Here is a 17,472-nt window from a genome sequence, read left to right on the forward strand (position 1 = left end):
AGGCTTCCTCCCTCTTCGAGAGGGTGTCCCAGATCCTCAGCCCCAGCGTGGAGGGGGCGGTTGGGGTTAGAAGGGAAGGCGAGGCAGTAGCATAGCAAGGGGCTGGGCTGGGGGAATTACCGTTCTGGCGATTGATGACTGGGGCAGCCGACAGGATGGGAGAAGGAAGCGGAGGAAAAGAGGGAAAAAAGAGACAGAAGGAGACGGACAAAGAGAGAGGCACAGGAAAACCCATACAATCACACAGTCAGAGACAGAGACATGGACACAGACAGAAAAACAACCCACAGAGAAAAAGAGTGATTAGAAGACAGAAGGAGGTGGATTAGCAAGGAAGAGAGGAGGAAATGAAGTTAAAAGCAGAGGAAAAGGAAGACAAGGGAAGAGAGAGAGATGGACAGGCGGGAGATGACAGGAGAAGGGCAGGAGATGGACAGTTGGAGGCAGGAGGCGAGGATCAGGGTAGAAAGGTTAGACACGTCACAACACAGCAAAGAGGAGACTTGATTAACCCGGATTAGGGACATTAATGAGAGAATAGCAACCAGGACGTGAGGCTGGGGCTTGTGGAGGGCAAGCTCCATATGGTGATAGGTGAGAGTACAGGGGCAGAAGAGGGATCCCCAGGGTGGGGACTATGGTGGGTGGGTCTCTGGAAGAAAGGGGAGTGGGCAGGACTGGGGGCCCCTGCAGGGGGAGAATCCTGGGGATCTCTTGGGGAGGGGTGTCTGGGAGGAAGGGACCTCTGGGCCATGTGGGGGTGGGCGTGGGGTGGGGGAGGATCCTGAAGACTGAGGATGGCCCGCAGAGAGGGAAGCCCAGGAGAGGGCCTCACCAGTTCCATCCTCATTCACCATGCCCAGCCCCTCTGCCTTGTTCTGTCTCTCGAAGGCATTGAGATCCAGGACGCTGAGGGAAAGAAAGGAACGACAGGGATGCTGGGGTGAGGCCTCTGCCCTCCTCTCTTCCAGAGCCTAGTGGCCCCCCACAGTAGAAAGAGGGAAGCCATGGGGAGCTGTTGTTATGCTGAAATCAAGAGGAAGCAGAGACTGAGAGCTGGCAACAGCGGTGGGGTTGTGGCTATGAAGTAAGATGGGGCCACGATGGACCATGTCCAAGCTGAAACGTGAGGAAGCAGAAACCATCAATTAGCAAAGCCTGCGGAGCTTAGAGAAGGTCAGCGGGCAGCAAGACGAGAGCAAGGGTGCACATTTCCTGCTGCTGGGTTCCTCTGGAATTCCAACCACCTGGAATCCACAGTACAACTCTCATTTTTAAATCCTAGGACATGTTGCCTCCTTATGGTTCCATGTGAATTCTTACAATGAACTCCGTCATTTGAGCCAGTTTGAGTGGGTCCCTGTTCCTTGAGCCAAGGGAGCAAAACTAGAACAGAAAGCGGTACCAGGCATGGGGGCATGGCCATACCAAACAGCTTAACCAAAAGAACCTACCTGCATGTTTGCATCAGTGCCTGGATACTCTGGAAGAAGCCAACTTCCTTCTTGTCCTTCAGATAATCCAGCATTTTCTGCAGGTGTGGGGGAGTGGGGGCAGAGGGGGAACTGGGAGTCACACAGGAACCTTCCACCCCTCTTAGCCCTCTTCCCAAGTCCCTTCACCTCTGTTACCTGCTGCACATTAACATTGCCTCCATTTAGGATGGAGATGCCCAGCTTCAGGGTGGAAGACACCATAGCACCCGGTTCTCCTGGAGGGGAGGGAGAGCAGTGTTCTCCACCACCCCACTCCCCCACCCCCAGAAAACAGTCACTCCAGGTGTATAAGGGTGTGCATGCAGGGAGATCAGGGTGGATCAGGGAGGAATTGCAAGGCAAGTGTGCAAGGGGAACATGCAAGGGCTGGGATGTGAGTGCAAATCACAGGCCTGCAGGATGGGGAAGGGTGCCCGCTGGGGCCACAGGGAATGGAAGGACTGGTGAGAGCCTCAGGGGCAACCTTTGCAGGCGCTAATCATCTGGAGCACCATCTCGGCGGCCCCCCGGTTGTGCAGCCGTGCCTGCTGGTACAGGAGTCTTTGCTTCTCCATCTCCTTCTCCTGGAGCAGAAGGGCAGCCCCATAGGGCGGGTGAGTCCAGACTCACCACCCAGCCTCTGCCCCCACAGCCTCATCCCTCTCGCCTGCTCACACTGACTGACTCATTCCTTTGGCTGAGTTCCCTCTCCCGGCTGGGGCTTGAATTCTCATTTGTCTCCTGCATCTAACATGGGGCTAGGCAAGGAGCAAGATCTATGTAAATCAGAGCTTTTAACACCCCACCTTCCCCCACAACAGGTCAGTGGATAGAATTCAGGTGCTCTATGGACTTGGATGGGGGCCGAGGTTACAATTTTGTTTACCTTTAACTGAAGCTTAGCATTTCCTCCTATTGTGAATAAGGCCACACATCATGGCATATTAGCAGAACCTGAAATTTTGTCAGCAGTGGGACAAGTGTTTCTGTATCACTTTATTGTTGAGAAGACATCTCGATATTGTTTATGTTCAATGTTACTCTAAATTTCAGTTGTTATTGGACCCACTGCTAGATCTTGTTTGTTGGGTTAAGAAGTGATATTACTGTAATCACAAATTTGTTTTTTAAATATATTTTACCTTTTCCTCTGTAGTCTTATGAGTTTATTTTATGCATTTAAAAGCATGATCTGACAAAGGTTTCACCAGATACCAACGGGATCACTGGCACAAAAAGGGCAAGAACCTCTGAAGGAAATGGTTGCTGACTTAATGAATGATGAGGCGAGTTGACTGCAAGTTCACTAGCCCCAGGCTTTGCATATGTTGTTCCCCATACCTGAACACCTTTCTATTTTTCTTCAACTGGCACACACCTTTTATCCTGCTGCTGAGATAGCCTCTCCTCTGAGAAGCTCTCCCTGACATGGTTCCCCCACCCCACCCTGGAGGTGGATCAGTCACCCAGACCCCACCAGGCAGTTTGCATAGCCTCTGAGTTTCCCCCATCACCACCGTGAACACCCTGCTGCTACTGTCTTGTGATGTGTCTGTCTCTGCAGTGGACTGCCTTGGTCACTGCTGTGCCCCCAGCATCACCGAGCACAGGGCCAGGCCCAAAGCATTGCTCTGTGAACATGTGCTGAGTGAATGGGGGATGGCTGAAGTTGCGGTCCCTCATCCCTTTTTTCCAGAGCCTCCTGATCCCACTAACCTCAAAGGAAACTTCAGCCTCCTCTTCTTCAGTTTCACCATTCTCCTCTCCCTCCTCCAGGTGGCAGCTCTGGGGATGGATCATTGGTAAGGGTTGATGGTGAAGTAAGGAGATACCACAATCTCCCCATCCCCAGCCCTTTTAGTGGAGCGTGCATTGGAACTGGGGAGAAAGGAACCCACCCTGGGTGGGGGAAAGACCTCACCTTTGCCATGATGTCAGCATATGCTATGTACAGGTAATCCTCTTCCAATTTACTGAGGAAATAAGTAGGGATACTCAGGATAGGGTGGAGAGGATTCCCATCTTATAACAGCTTCCCATTTTTCTCTAGAGAGCCAGCCCTCCCCATGTGGTTCAGGTGGGGTGGACCCCCTGCCCAGCCAGGGTGGGCAGGTGATGAAGACTTAGCCAATCAGCATTTTCTATCTGCTTGGCCACAGAAACAGGTAAGAGATGGTCATGTGGTCCATACCCGGCCAGTGAAATTCATGCTTGACATTTTGCTGGACCTATTGGTAGAGATGCTCTCTTCCCATTGGGGTTGCTAAGATTATTATTATTGTTATTATTATTTTGGTTATTATTTGTGTGGTTATTATTGTTATTATTATTTGGTATTATTATTATTTTGGTATTATATTTGTGTGGTTATTATTGTTATTATTATTTTAATGGCTAATGCCTATTGAGCGTTTACTCTCTGTTAGTTCCTGTTGTAAGTGCTTTACATATATTAACAAGTTAATCCTCATAATAAGCCCATTTGGAAAGTATATTAATAGCCTCATTTTAAGATGAGGAAACTGAGACATAGATTCTACTTGGTTAAGGTCACACAGCTAGTAATTGGGAGCACTGGGATTAAATCTGGATAGTTTAAGTCCAGAATCACTGCTCTCAGGTATTATACTACACTCCCTCCCAGAGGATGGAAAACAAAATGCACATGCCTCAGTCTCTCTTGCAGCTTGGGGTGGCATGATGCCAGAATTCTGCCCAATGAGGTATGTGCAGAAACTCACTAGGGAGAACATCCTTTCTCAGATAAAAAGACTTTGATCTTGCTTAGGGGTAAAAAAAAAATAAAAAATAAAATAAATCCTTTCTTCCCTGTCTATCTATACAGCATGTGTGCATGATGCCCAGAAGTGCAGCGTCCATTTTGTGACCATGAGGCCACACACGTGAAGACAAAAGCTAAGAATGGCAGAGCAGAAAGCCAGAAAGAGTCTAGGTCCCTGTCAGTGTCATTGTGTCATTGTGCCAGTGGGCCAGCCCTGGGCTGCTACCTCCCAACTTCACATCATGTGAGAAAAATAAATCCTTGTACTTCTAGTTCTTCATTCACATACACAAAAAGGAATTAATAATGACGTCTGTTTCATAGTGGGAAGATTAAGTAGCATGGCCCTGACACATAGCAGGCACTTGGTAAATGCTGCCTATCATTAGCAGCAGCATCTTTATTATTATTATTTATTCCCCCATTGCTGTCAGCACAAAGGAAGACTTTGTGTGAATTAGGACCCCTTCCTCAATTCCACCTGTTGGAAATTTGTCATAATCTACTGATTTTACTTGAGCAAGATATTTTCTTCCCTAAAATCCTAGTAAATCTACGTTGTGATGTGAAGTCCTCAGACGAGATGCCCTTGGGTAGTACTCAGTCTGTACAACAATTCATGGTGGCCCTGCCTGTCCCAGGAAAGTGGCATTAAAAGACCTTGAGGCACAGGGAGATGTGGATGCGGGTGAGGTGGTGGGTTTCTTCTCCGGGACCTCAGGGACATCTCTGAGGTCCCAGGAAGGGTCTTCACCTCTTCTCAGTCAGGGCAGTGCGGCTAAAGTGCAGGACCAGCTGGTGCAGGGGGTCTGGCTTCTTCTCCTCCACTTCTTCCTCCTCCTCCTCCTGCGCCCCAGCTTTCTGGCAGGGAGAGGGGGAGGGCTTGGGGGAGGAGGTTCTTGGATCCTCCTCCTGTCTCCCCCTCCTCAGCCTGGTGGAGCTGGATTTTTCCTCTTTTCCCATAACCTGGGCCCTCCCCTGGTTCTGCCCAAGCCTGGCCTATACTCCAGGGGCTGCCATTTCCACAGACCTCAATGTGAAGGGTGACCCTGGAGATGCACAGTGGGTGGTCTCAGCCCCCAGCCCCTATTCAGACCCCCTTCACCCTTGACCCCTAGGCAGGCCCCATGGCTCACTGAAAGGTCATCTATCATGCGGTCCTCAAAACTGTGGTCTTCAGTCAGGATCCAAGCAGCCTTGTAGCTCTCCAGGAACATGTTACATGCCCGATGCCTGCAGGGGAAAGGTCTGGGGGCGTCCCTGAGACCTCCTCCCCCTCCATACCTCCTCTGACCTCATTTGCATTTGTCTCCCCCAGCAAAGCTTCTGATCCAGCCGTTCCCTAAGACCCCATCCTGCTGGCGCTCCATCCTCCCACCTCCCCAGCCACCCTTTGTCCTCTGCCCCTTCCAGCTCCCCTCCTCCCTGGGGACCTTACGTGGGCAGGTTGTAGAGAGGGGTCATGCGGAAACAAGCGACCACTGCCCGCCGGCGCTGCTTGGACAAGAGCTTGTGCCACACGGCCTTCTTGGACTTGTAAGGGTGCTCTATCTGGGGGGTGGGGGGGTGGGTATGAGGCACATCCTGCCGCGGGCCGATCCCCACTCCCAACTCCGGGATTACTCTGCCCTCAGTGCCCAGGGCCAAACCCAGGCCACGCCCACTGAGCCCAGTCCCGCCCCAGGCTCCGCCCACAGAGCCTTGTTTGGCGACTTAGCGTTAAGCGGCCTCCGGCCCCGCCTACCTGCTCCAGGTGGTAGAGCACCGCTGACACCTCCTGGACTCTGCGCACTATTTTCTCAGGGTCCTCGGCCTCCTCCTCGCGGCCCGGGAGGCCCCGGTACAGGGCCATCTGCCAGCGCAGAGACGGGGAGCCTTCGACCTGGGGGTCAGAAGGACGCCCGGCGTGAGGGCACTTCCCGCCAATTTCAGTAGGTGGGTGTGCCCTAGGTCCTCCCCTCGGGCTCAAACATTAGCTGTCATTGCTGTTACCATAATGGCAGGCCACTGTCGCCTGCGGATTACCGAGGCATACCTTTCCTTGAAGGTGAAGGTTGTTCTGCAGAAATTCGCGGACCTCCTCGTCTGTGTCTTTCTGGGGAAGACATGGCCAGGCTGGGTCACTCTAGGGGTCCCAGCGTCCTCCTTGACCCACAGTGCTCTTCCCGCTAGGCCTGCTACCCCAGAACCCCGCGAGAGTTCTGTTGGGAGGGTCTGGGAGAAACTGGAAGTATCCCAAAGTCAGGAGTGATTAGAGAGGTGCCCTAGAGGGATCAGAGACACCCTGAAGAGGTAGCAAGGATTAGAGGGTTCGCGGGGGTGAGGGTGTCTGGGAGGAGGTATGGGTGGACAAAAGGATATTAACAAAGGTCAAACAAGATCAAAGAGGGATTTTCGGGGGCTAAAGAAGGTCAGAGTGGGACTGGGAATAAGTGGGAGATGGGCAGGAAGATTTTTAGGATCAAAGGGGATTGAGTAGGGTTATAAGGGAATCGACAAGGTCAGCAGAGGTCATTCAGGATTAGGGAGCCAAGTCATTGGTGAGAGCTACACAGGTGCCAAGGGCAGGGTCAGCAGGGTGGGGCTTCCTTTAGGATCTAAGAGAGGGGAGTTCTCAAGGACTAAGATGAGGGGTCACTGCGGCCTGTCTGGATCAACGGATCCCAAGGGATTGCTGGGATCCTCAGAGGACTTTCACAGGGGCTCAGTGGCATCCTGGGTGGGGTCTCAGAGTCCCAGCAGGTTTAGCTTGGTTCCAGATTGGGGGGGGTTCAGTCAGTTCTCTGAAGACTCCATGTAGCCCTTGGGTCCCATGGTGCTCAGTAGGGTCCCTAGAGCCCTTTGTGACATTCCTGGGGTTTCAGTGGAATTCCAGTTAGCATTCTTAAGTGTCCTGAATGGGGTCCTCACATCCTAGGGGAGGGCTCCAGACATCCCAGGGGCTCAGTGACCCCTCAGCATCCTGGGGGAGGGCTCAGTAGGGTCTTAAGGGAGGGCTCCCATGGGGATCTTGGCAGGTTCCCAGGATGGGGCTGGGTAGGCACCAGGGCATAGCGGGTCTTGGCCAGTGTGATGAGTTCCTGGTCGGTGGGTGCGCACATGTTCAGGCCAATGGGCAGCATCTTCTTGAGTGTGGCCACGATAAGCGATGTCTGCACGGAGTACCGGTCCCCACGGCGCTTCTTCTTGGTGCGTTCCTGGTCTGAGCCACCTGACTGTGGGCACACAGGGCTCAGTGTCAGCCCAAGTCCCAGCCCAGCCCCGCCCCATGCCTTAGCCCCAACCTGCAGCCAAGGCCCACAACCTACCCTCAGCCTGAGTACCAGGCACCACCTCCCCAACCTCAGTTTCTACCCCAGCCCCTGCTCTAGACCCTCCCAGATCCAAGCACCCACCCCAAATTCCCAATTTCTATCCCAAACCCTTCCAGAGTCTCCCAAATTCTGGCTCTTTCTCAACCTCTAGCAATCCTCTCCCAGAATCCCCTAAGAACTCCCAATGCACCCCTCTCCACAACATGCATAACCCCACACATCAATTCCCAAGATTGAGCTTCCAAGATTGAAAGAAAGATGCAAAACTCCAGAGTCCCAAGAGACAGCAAGAGATTGAAATGAACAAAGAGTCAGGGAGGCAAAGGATGCAAAAGAGATCCAGAGAAATCTGGAAGCAGAGACACAGTGCACGGCGTCCACAGCTGTGTTCTGGAGCCTTGGGTGCAGAACCATGGCCGGGGCCAGCCCATCATGCCAGTGAGAAGCCCCAGTGACAAGCTTCGGCCAGAGCCACATCCACACCGGCTTGAGGTTCCGAGCATGACCCACGTGTCAGGACCCCTGGAGTCCTCACATGCAGCATCTCACTGGGTTCCCCAGAGCTCTGGGGCTGCTGGCCAGATGCTGTCAGAGGCTCAGAAGGTCAAGACACTTGACCAAGATCACACAACTAAGTACCAACAGAGGCAGCTTCTAACCAAGTCTGTCTGACTCTGGAGCCCAAGCCTTCCCCATTGCACGGTGAGAGTGCTGCCTCCCAAACCCATGCACGTGCCGTTCCCACCCTCATTCGCCTTGACCTCAGCCCACGATGCTTCGGCGAAAGCTGAGAATATACATTTTTTTTTAAACAAAAGTTAAAAAAAAAAAGAGAGAGAGAGAGAGAGAGAGAGACATCAAATTGCCAAAAGCTGAGGGGTTGGGAGGGGAATGGATGGGGCAGGGGACAGCAGGAGGGAAGGAGGATGGAGGATGGGAGTCAAGGACAAGTGGAGGGGGTAAGGGGGAGAGGTTTTCTGGAGTGGGGTTGGTGTTAGCCAAGAGCCATGCTGAAGTCCCAGATGCGGGGCTGACCTGTACATCTCCCGCCTGCTTCACCGGGTCACAGACAGAGACAAGAAGGGTTACCCTGGCCCCTCAGAGAGTCCCAGGCCCAGCTCCAAGTGGGCCACACCCTCCCCAGTTCCTGTGTTCCCACCCCACCATGCATCCCCCAGCTGGACATTTTCTGATGGCTGGGTGGGTGGGTTTGTTCTTTAGGACCTGCAGAGGGCAGATATGAGAAGGATAGGGGCTGGGAAAAGGCAAGGAGGGCTATGGGATAATGGGGAGACAGGGGAGAGGAAATTGGGATGGAGAAGAGAGACGGAGGGAGGAGATGGGGGAGAGGGATATGGGGGAGGAGGAGGAAAGTGGGAGAAGATGGAGATGGGGAGGAGGGAGATGGGAAGAAAGTATATGGGGAGGGGACACACTGGAGGAAGGAAATGGGGAGGAGGGGCCATTATGAGGGCTGCAGGGAATGCGGGCAGGACAGGGAAGGCTAAGTGAGGACGGGCTGGGGGACATCCTAGAGAGTGTGTGCCCCTCTGCTAAGTCCTCGTCCCAGAACACCACACCCACCTTGGCCATCTTGCTCTTGCTGTCAGCTGTCAGAAACGACATGTTGTTGATCTCGTTCTGGACCACGAAGTTCTGCTCCTCGCGCTTGAAGTTCTGATGGGGGAAGGCAGCGTTGGAGATGGTAGGGGGGCATCTGTGGGCTGTGGCTTATCGGGTAAGGGAGGGGAGGGGACTCACGTGGGACTTGGACCAGTAGATGAAGATCTCACCCACCATCCTGAACAGTTCCTCTGCGTTGGGGTTGGGCTCGGTCAGCCAGTGTGCCCTGGAGGCAGGGGAAGGGGCTTGCTGAGTGGCTGGGGTTGGGGAGGGCCAGGGAAAGAGGCCACACAGAGAGATCCCGGGGGAAGGGGACCAGAGAACCAGGTGACATCCAGTAGGAAGGACGGAGTTTTCTAGGGTAACCTGGTCATTGGGATGAAAAATCTTAATTTTCTTAAACGGCCATTCCTTATTTTTTGTTTTTTTTTAATTTTCTTTTCCTAAACTTTTTCCAAGTATAACATACATAAAAAGAAGTGTGAACTCGAGTGGCAACTCGATGCATTATCACAAAGTGAACATGCTCGTGTAACCATCCCTCAAGTCAAGAAAGAAAACATTTCAAGCCCTCCAAAGTCCCCTCGTGCCTGCTCCGTCACCTCCTCTTCCTTCCTCCTAAAAGATGATCTTTATTCTGACTTCTAGAACCACTAATTCTTTTTGTCTTTTCTTGAATTTTACATAAATATAATGACACAATATGTACTCTATTTCTTTTAATGTTTGTTTTCTTTTCTAATGTTTGTGAGACTCATCCTTGTTGCTGTATGTCACAACAGTCTTGTTCACTTTCCATGCTGGCAGTAATCCCTTGTATGAATATATTACAATTTATTTGTTCACACTATTTTGTTGTTATTATTCTTCTTTTATTTGTTTGTTTATACTCTTTTGACCCAACAGTTCCACTCCTAGGAATGTGTTCTACAGCAATACCCACCCATGGGCACCAAGATGAATGTTTAAGGGCATTTACTGCATCACTGTTAGTAATAGGAACTGTGCTGGTTTGAAAGGAAGTATGCCCCCTAAGAAAAGCCATGTTTTAATATAAATCCCATTTCATAAAGGTAGGATAATCTCTATTCAATACTGTATGTTTGAAACTGTAATGAGATCATCTCCCTGATTGATGAGATTTAGTTAAGAATGGTTGTTAAACTGGATTAGGGGATGACATGTCTCCACCCATTTGAGCGGGTCTTGATTAGTTTCTGAAGTCCTATAGAAGAGGAAACATTTTGGAGAATGAGAGACTCAGAGAGGGCAGAGAATGCTGCCACACCACGAGGCAGAGAGTCCACCAGCCGGTGACCTTTGGAGATGAAGAAGGAAGATGCCTCCCGGGGAGCTTCATGAAATAGGAAGCCAGGAGAGAAAGCTAGCAGATGACGCCGTATTTGCCATGTGCCCTTCCAGCTGAGAGAGAAGCCCTGACTGTGTTTGCCATGTGCCATCTCACTTGAGAGAGAAACCCTGAACTTCATCGGCCTTCTTGAACCAGGGTGTCTTTCCCTGGATGCCTTTGATTGGACATTCCTATAGACTTGTTTTAATTGGGACATTTTCTCAGACTTAGAACTGTAAACTAGCAACTCATTAAATTCCCCCTTTTAAAAGCCATTCCGTTTCTGGTATATTGCATTCCAGCAGCTAGCAAACTAGAACAGGAACAAACTAAAAACAACCCAATCAGAGGGGACTGGTTAAATAAACTATATCCAACTGCAGACAATGCTACACAGCTATCAAGTCAACCGAGCTGGATTTATCTGTTCTTTCATGGTGTATTGCTAAGTTAAAAAAAAAAAAAAAAGTAAGCTGTTAATTACAGCATTGTGGGTAATGACAAAGAAATGGGCACAACCTAGATGTCCAGCGTTAAGGGAATGCTAAATAAATCGAGCACGTTCTCATACCACTGAATTACCTGTCAGACAGCTATCCCCCTTTCCCTAGTTAACAGAATCTTAATTTTGTTTGGCATCCAACCCTCTCCTATGTGAACTAAAATGGGATCCTGATTAGTCTAAGCCAAACACATCATTCCAGTTCTCCTAAACTAGGAGATCATAAAAGTGGGGTAGGAGGGGGAGCAGGATAGGGCTGCCACAGAAACTTTTTTTCTCTGATTGGAAGGCACTCATACCTGTCAAGGCTCCCAGGGTCTGTAGACTCCAACCCCCTCCCTTTCTGCTTAAGGAGAAACAAACTAGAATTAAGCTTAGAGACCTGGAAAGAAATAGTTTCCACAGATACCAGAGTCAGGTATAAATCTGAAAGTTTCTAGAAGGTTTCTAACCTTAAGTCCAAGTCCAGAATGAGCATCTTTATTTTTTATTATTATTATTTTTTTGCATGGGCAGACACTGGGAAACGAACCCGGGTCTCCTGAATGGCAGGCAAGAATTCTGCCTGCTGAGCCACCACGGCCTGCCCAATGAGCATCATTTTGCTAGCAAAACATATGGCTAAGATCAGCAGTGACAGATAATGATTTGAGTTTATTCAACACCTGCAGTGGCAATAGTAGTGCGCATGCCACTCCTTCTCATTTCTGCTCCCATGACAGACATAGCTAATCAATCAGCACCTACTCTTCACAAAGACCTGATTGAAACTTAAAATCTTTTTCAACCATGATGGAACTTGGCAAGGGAGTTGAAATGTATTTGCTGTCTCTAGACTGGGCTGCACTAGGAGTTAATAACTTTTAAACAATGCTTTGATCTTAGGGAAATTTAGTAATTAGTTAATATCTGTGCTGTCCTTTTATTAAAGATCTGTGTTTCCCAGAAAATTAGGCTGACCAGATATGGATCATCTTCCTTCCTTCTCTTAATACTTAGCCCTGAACTGCACAGTCACCCCCATCTACCCAAGCCTATACACACAGGGCTGGAGGGGAAAAGCATGGCGCCTAAAGGCTGGCATCGCAAGCATCACATGGGTGTCAGATTCAGAAGGTTTCAGCTGGCTGGATTCTGTTGGTGAATGTGGTAAAAACCCAAAAGAGTTTGGAAGGCAGGGTCAGCAGGTTGGGTGAGGTCAAGTGGGAATTGAAAGAAGTTTACAGCAAGTCAGAAGGTGAGGGGTCAAGTGAGGTCAGGGGCCAGGTGGGGTTCAGGGAAACTGGAAGTCAGGATGGGGTATGGCAAGGGACAGCTGGGGGCTTGCTGACCTGTTGTTGTCCACGTAGCGGATGAGCAGTGGGTAGAGGGCATACAGGTCCCGGCAGAGCACAGAGAACTCGTCCCGCACCAGTAGCTCACCCTCCTGGGCTTCTGCCTTGGCCTCCAGGCGCAGCTGCTCCTCCTCGGCCACCACCTTCCCGGCCCGCTTTCGCAGCCGCCCAATGGTGGGGATGAAGTGTGAGTGTAGGAGCTCAGGCCGGGCCCGGCTCACGATGGGCTGGGCGAACACTGCAGGAGGACAGGGCAGGGGCCGCTCACTACTATGGCCTCTAATGCCAGGATCTAACTTCTGATCCCACCCTAATCTCCAACATAGCCCCTGACTATGTTCCCAACCCATGACCCATACTTGCACTTCTGACCCAGTACTATCCTTTGACCCTACTCTGACCCTGGCCTATGGCCTATAACCCCAGCAATCAGATCAGATCCCATTCATGACCCCTGACTTCTGACATAGCCTCTGAACTCTAATTCCAAGCCATGACCCCTGGCTTGAACCTACAACTCAGTCTCTATTCTCTGACCCCAGCGTGACACAAGTCCCTGACCTCTGACTCCCAACAACTGAATCCTAACCCAATATCTTACCCTAGCTTATGACCCCTGACCTTACCCATACACAGACTCTGACCCCCCACTACATGATCTCGGACCTCTGCCTTTGGCCTCTCGTCTCAGCCTCTGATCTCTAACTTGACCCTGACCCAAACCCCAATTTATGATGCAGAACTTCTACATGGAACATCTGAGCCATGATCTCCAACCCTTTAAAGACCCATTTTTGGATCTCTTAGTCCACATCAGGAACCTGACACTTCTATTCCCTGACCTCAGCTCTCCAAGGTTGTGGACATTCAAGATCCAACCTGGAAGAGTCCTGGGACTCAGCCAGGCAGCCCAGACCCCATGAGTCTGAGACGCCCTCCCCTTGCTCTAACGCTGACCTTGTGACTCTGAACTAAACTCAGCTCCTCTACCTCCTCCCACCTCCCAGAGACTGCAGGCCTGGGATCTCTCTCTCAGATCACGGATCAAAGGACCCTGCTCCCAGAGCCCTAGTGCCCCTCAGACCCACCGGCAAGCCGTTTCATCCACGAGGCCTCGTCGATGCCCAGGTTATTGACAATGATTCGCAGGATGTTCCCCAACAGGGAGTTGAGGTGGTCGGAGGTGACGGCCGTGCAGGGTGGGGGGGCGCCGGCAGGCAGGGCAGGTGGGGGCGCCTCGGGCCCGCGCTCCCACCAGCGGGGCAAGTAGCTACACAGCATGGGTAGCGTGATCTCTATGACGTGGGGCATTTCTGTGTAGCGGGCCCCGGACTCGGCCAGGCCCCCTATGTCCGCCATGAGCCGCTCCAGCACAGGGATGTCAGGACACATCTCCTCCACGCTGTTAGGGAGCCCTAGGACTGGGGGACAGGCGAGGTCAGGGAGTACCAACTCACCACCCCCTGGCCTCAGTGCTGAACTCCCATAGCACATCTGACTCCAGTGAATCACTATCCACCCAAGCTAGTCCCTAAGCCTCATCATTCCTGTGACCCCACCACCAGCCCAACTACCTCCTCTCCCAACTCACACTGAAAGGAACTCAGTGACCCCCAAAACACTTCACAAACTCAACATACTTATGCTCTAACATCTCACTCAACCTCCAACCTCACCCCTAGAAACCTTCATTTCCAAAAATTTCATTCTCCCCACACCTGCCAAGCAATACATCCCAAAAGTAACCCTCTTTAGCCACTGTCTCCAAATGTTACTTCTTTAAAACTCCACACCAGTTCAGTCCCCTAAGATACACAACCCAACATTCATTCACTTACTCACTCACCAACTCACTCGCTCATTCAGTGTTTATTGATGGCCTATGCGGGCTGGGGCCCTGCCCTGGATGTTGGGGGCACAGCAGTGACTACAAAGACAAGTTTCCTGTCCTGAGACTCACACCTCTTTATTTCTATCCTCAGGACTGAAAGAACTTAAGAGATGTTTGTCTGTTCTGTTCACTGTTGTATCCCAGGTGCCTAAAACAATGCCTTGCACATAATAGGAACTCAATAAATATTTGTCGAATGAATGAGCAGATGGTTTCATGCCTTCCCCTAATCCTCCCACGTTAAAAACCCCTCACTCCTGCCCCAATAAATCCCAGAGTGATTTGAACAGTGAATAAAAAAGTATTTGCAAAGTCCCCTTGGGGGAATGGTTGAAAGGAGGAAAATTCAAGTTCCCCAAGTGAAGAATTCTTGATATTCTCACAAGCAGTGGGGACAACAAAGCAATAGGCTGAGCCCCCAATCTTGGGGTTTGTTCATATGAAACTCAACCCCACAAAGGATAGGCTAAGCCTACTTAAAATTAGGCCTAAGAGTCACCCCGAAGAGAAGCTCTTTTGTGCTCAGATGAGGCCTCTCTCTCTCAGCCAAACGACAAGCAAACTCACTGCCCTCCCCCTCTCTACATGCAGCATGATTCCCAGGGGTGTGGCCCTTCCTGGCAAGATGGGACAGAAATCCTAGAATGAGCAGGGACTCAGCACCAAGGGATTGAGAAAACCTTCTCCACCGAAAGGGGGAAGAGAGAAATGAGACAAAATAAAGTGTCAATGGCTGACAGATTCCAAACAGAGTCGAGAGGTTATCCTGGAGGTTATTCTTACGCATTAAATAGATATCACCTTGTTAGTCAAGATGTAGTGGAGAGGCTGGAGGGAACTGCCTGAAAATGTAGAGCTGTGCTACAGTAGTCATGTTTCTTAAAGATGATTGTATAATGATATAGCTTTCACAATGTGACTGTGTGATTGTGAAAACCTTGTGTCTGATGCTTCTTTTATCTACCTTATGGACAGATGAGTAAAACATATGGATTGAAAATAAATAAATAATAGGGGAAACAAATGTTGAAATAAATTTAGTAGATTGAAATGCTAGTGATCAATGAGAGGGAGGGGTAAGGGGTATGGTATGTATGAATTTTTTTCTGTTTTCTTTTTTTATTTCTTTTTCTGAATTGATGCAAATGTTCTAAGAAATTATCATGATGATGATATGATGATATTGTGAATTACTGATTATATATGTAGAATGAAATGATCATGTGGTAAGAATGTTTGTATTTGTATGTAGGTATGTTTAATAAATAAAATAAAATTTAAAATTTACAAAAAAAAAGAAAAAAGCCCCTCACTCCACACTCAGGGACACCTGAAAGTCGTTATGTCCCCAGGCTTGATTATATGCCCTCAAATTTCACCATCACCAAAATAAATCCATTCCTGACCCCCCAAATTCCCCTGTACAACATCCTCCTTGAAATGCCCGCATGCCACAGGCTCTGGGATACCCCAATCTTGGACACCCCCAACCTAGGAAACCCTCAGCCCTTCATAGTCCTGACTGGCCACACCACTGCCTACTAAGTGGGGCGTCCCTGGGCCCTGTGCTGGTTGGAATGTCACCCTGACGCTGCGCCTACACCCCTTCCCCCCAACTTACTGGCCCGCTCCCGGGGAGACTTGGTGGTGTACACGGAGCAGGCGTTATACTCATTCAGCTGCGGCTCCAGGAATGCCACGGGCATGGCGGCGGCCAGGCGGGCCAGGCACTCCCCGAGGGCAGGCCGCAGTCTGGAAAAGGGGCTGAGCTCAGCTCCCAGCCCCTCCCCTCTTCCGGCCCTGGGTCCCAGCTTCGAAGTGCCTCTCCCCAGAACCCTTTGAGGCAGAGCTGCCATCCACAGGGCTGGTTGTGAGTGGCCTTCCCAGGCTTCCTGAGTGCCCGCTTGCTGGGGCTGTGATGCGGCCCCCAGAGCCCTATAGACAGTACCAGGGGCCTCCCCAGGGCCTACCAGCGTACTGTGGCTCCTCTTTGTGTTTGTGTGCCTCTTGCCAGGGCAAGCTGGGTCCTCAGTGGGGAGCAACTTGACCTCCTGGCCTTGTCCTGGGAGCCGCTGGCCCCACCCCCATTGTGGGCCTGCCCCTGGGTGTCCTTGTGTGGCCACCTCGGGGAACTGATGCTGTCACAGTGAGCCAGGCCAGCTGCTGACCGTGTGGAACATCTCCTGCTGCTTTCCCCCCACCCACATTTTCTTCTGCCCTATTTCATGGCTCAGGCATCCAGAGTCCACACCCCAGCCCCAAACTACAGCTTACTTTTCCACATAAGTGTTCTTGGTGGTTCCCAGAGAGTAGATACTGCACAGTGTTCGGTAGCAAGAGACCTGGACATCATCCACTGAGGGAGAGAGGGAGAAGGAGATGGTCGGGGACGTGCCACCATCCCAGGCACCAGCCCCAGTCCCCAGTCCTCTCTAAGAGAGGGCGGCACAAGGGGTGAGAACAGGGGCTGCCGAGCCCTCCTGCCATTTATTAGTTGAGTGACTTGAGCAAGTATCAACTCTCTCTTGGTTTCAGTTCCCCTACCTGTAAAGTGGGGATAATTACACTGTCTTCCTCATGGGGTGACTGTGAGGATAAATGAGCTCAGACTTGGAAAGCAGTTAGAACAGAGAGCACTTGCTGCACTCAATAAAGGTGAGTTATTGTTTTTGCCTGGGAGAGGAGTCGTGCATCCCTTTAACAGTGACAGGGCACTCTCTCCAGAGAAATGCAAACAAACATCCAATTTTGACCACGATTTTAGGATATCACAGAACTCCTAGAAGGCCAGCTAAGAGCCTCATCAACTCCACAAATGTCACAGGGCTAAAAGAGGGTGTGTTCTGTTCTAGATTTAGAAGAGATGGCTGAGAGACATAACAACCAAACACAATGCTGGAGCTTCGACTAGATTCTAAATTTTTAGAAAATCAAACACATCTGGGGGCTAATGAGAGAAGTGTAAATATGGTTGGGTTAATCGCGATAACGAGATCGTGGCTGCATGAAAGAAGATCCTTATTCTAGAAGACTCAGCTGGAGATTTAGGGATGAGGAGCTGGGCTGTATGCGACTTGCTTTCAAAAGATCAGGGAGGAAATGTGTATGTATTTTCACCCCTAAATGAAAAGATAAAACAAATGGGGCAAACAAACAATTCCCTTCTTTCAAGTTTCCATAGGTATGGGCAGGGGAAGAAC

The 17,472-nt window shown here is 50.6% G+C and overlaps 1 protein-coding gene across 4 annotated transcripts in view; it reads right to left on the reverse strand.

Moving 5' to 3' along the window:
* Window positions 1-17,472, reverse strand: part of RYR1 (ryanodine receptor 1) — a 112,496-nt gene that overhangs the window by 35,515 nt on the left and 59,509 nt on the right. For 2 of the 4 annotated variants that reach the window (XM_077131963.1, XM_077131960.1), the window contains 20 exons: window positions 16,547-16,628; window positions 15,894-16,024; window positions 13,470-13,802; window positions 12,379-12,619; window positions 9,333-9,420; window positions 9,156-9,248; window positions 8,607-8,621; window positions 7,302-7,472; window positions 6,293-6,352; window positions 6,002-6,139; window positions 5,696-5,808; window positions 5,394-5,490; window positions 5,012-5,118; window positions 3,397-3,448; window positions 3,192-3,260; window positions 1,960-2,059; window positions 1,632-1,711; window positions 1,455-1,531; window positions 836-909; window positions 121-138 (listed from right to left, as the gene is read on the reverse strand). In XM_077131963.1, the coding sequence (XP_076988078.1) occupies window positions 121-138; window positions 836-909; window positions 1,455-1,531; window positions 1,632-1,711; window positions 1,960-2,059; window positions 3,192-3,260; window positions 3,397-3,448; window positions 5,012-5,118; window positions 5,394-5,490; window positions 5,696-5,808; window positions 6,002-6,139; window positions 6,293-6,352; window positions 7,302-7,472; window positions 8,607-8,621; window positions 9,156-9,248; window positions 9,333-9,420; window positions 12,379-12,619; window positions 13,470-13,802; window positions 15,894-16,024; window positions 16,547-16,628 (2,139 nt within the window). The remainder of the gene's footprint in view (window positions 1-120; window positions 139-835; window positions 910-1,454; window positions 1,532-1,631; window positions 1,712-1,959; window positions 2,060-3,191; window positions 3,261-3,396; window positions 3,449-5,011; window positions 5,119-5,393; window positions 5,491-5,695; window positions 5,809-6,001; window positions 6,140-6,292; window positions 6,353-7,301; window positions 7,473-8,606; window positions 8,622-9,155; window positions 9,249-9,332; window positions 9,421-12,378; window positions 12,620-13,469; window positions 13,803-15,893; window positions 16,025-16,546; window positions 16,629-17,472) is intronic. The other 2 variants (XM_077131964.1, XM_077131962.1) reach the window with 1 other exon arrangement.

Source organism: Tamandua tetradactyla, chromosome 16 (assembly GCF_023851605.1).
Source record: "Tamandua tetradactyla isolate mTamTet1 chromosome 16, mTamTet1.pri, whole genome shotgun sequence".
NCBI lineage: Eukaryota > Metazoa > Chordata > Mammalia > Pilosa > Myrmecophagidae > Tamandua > Tamandua tetradactyla.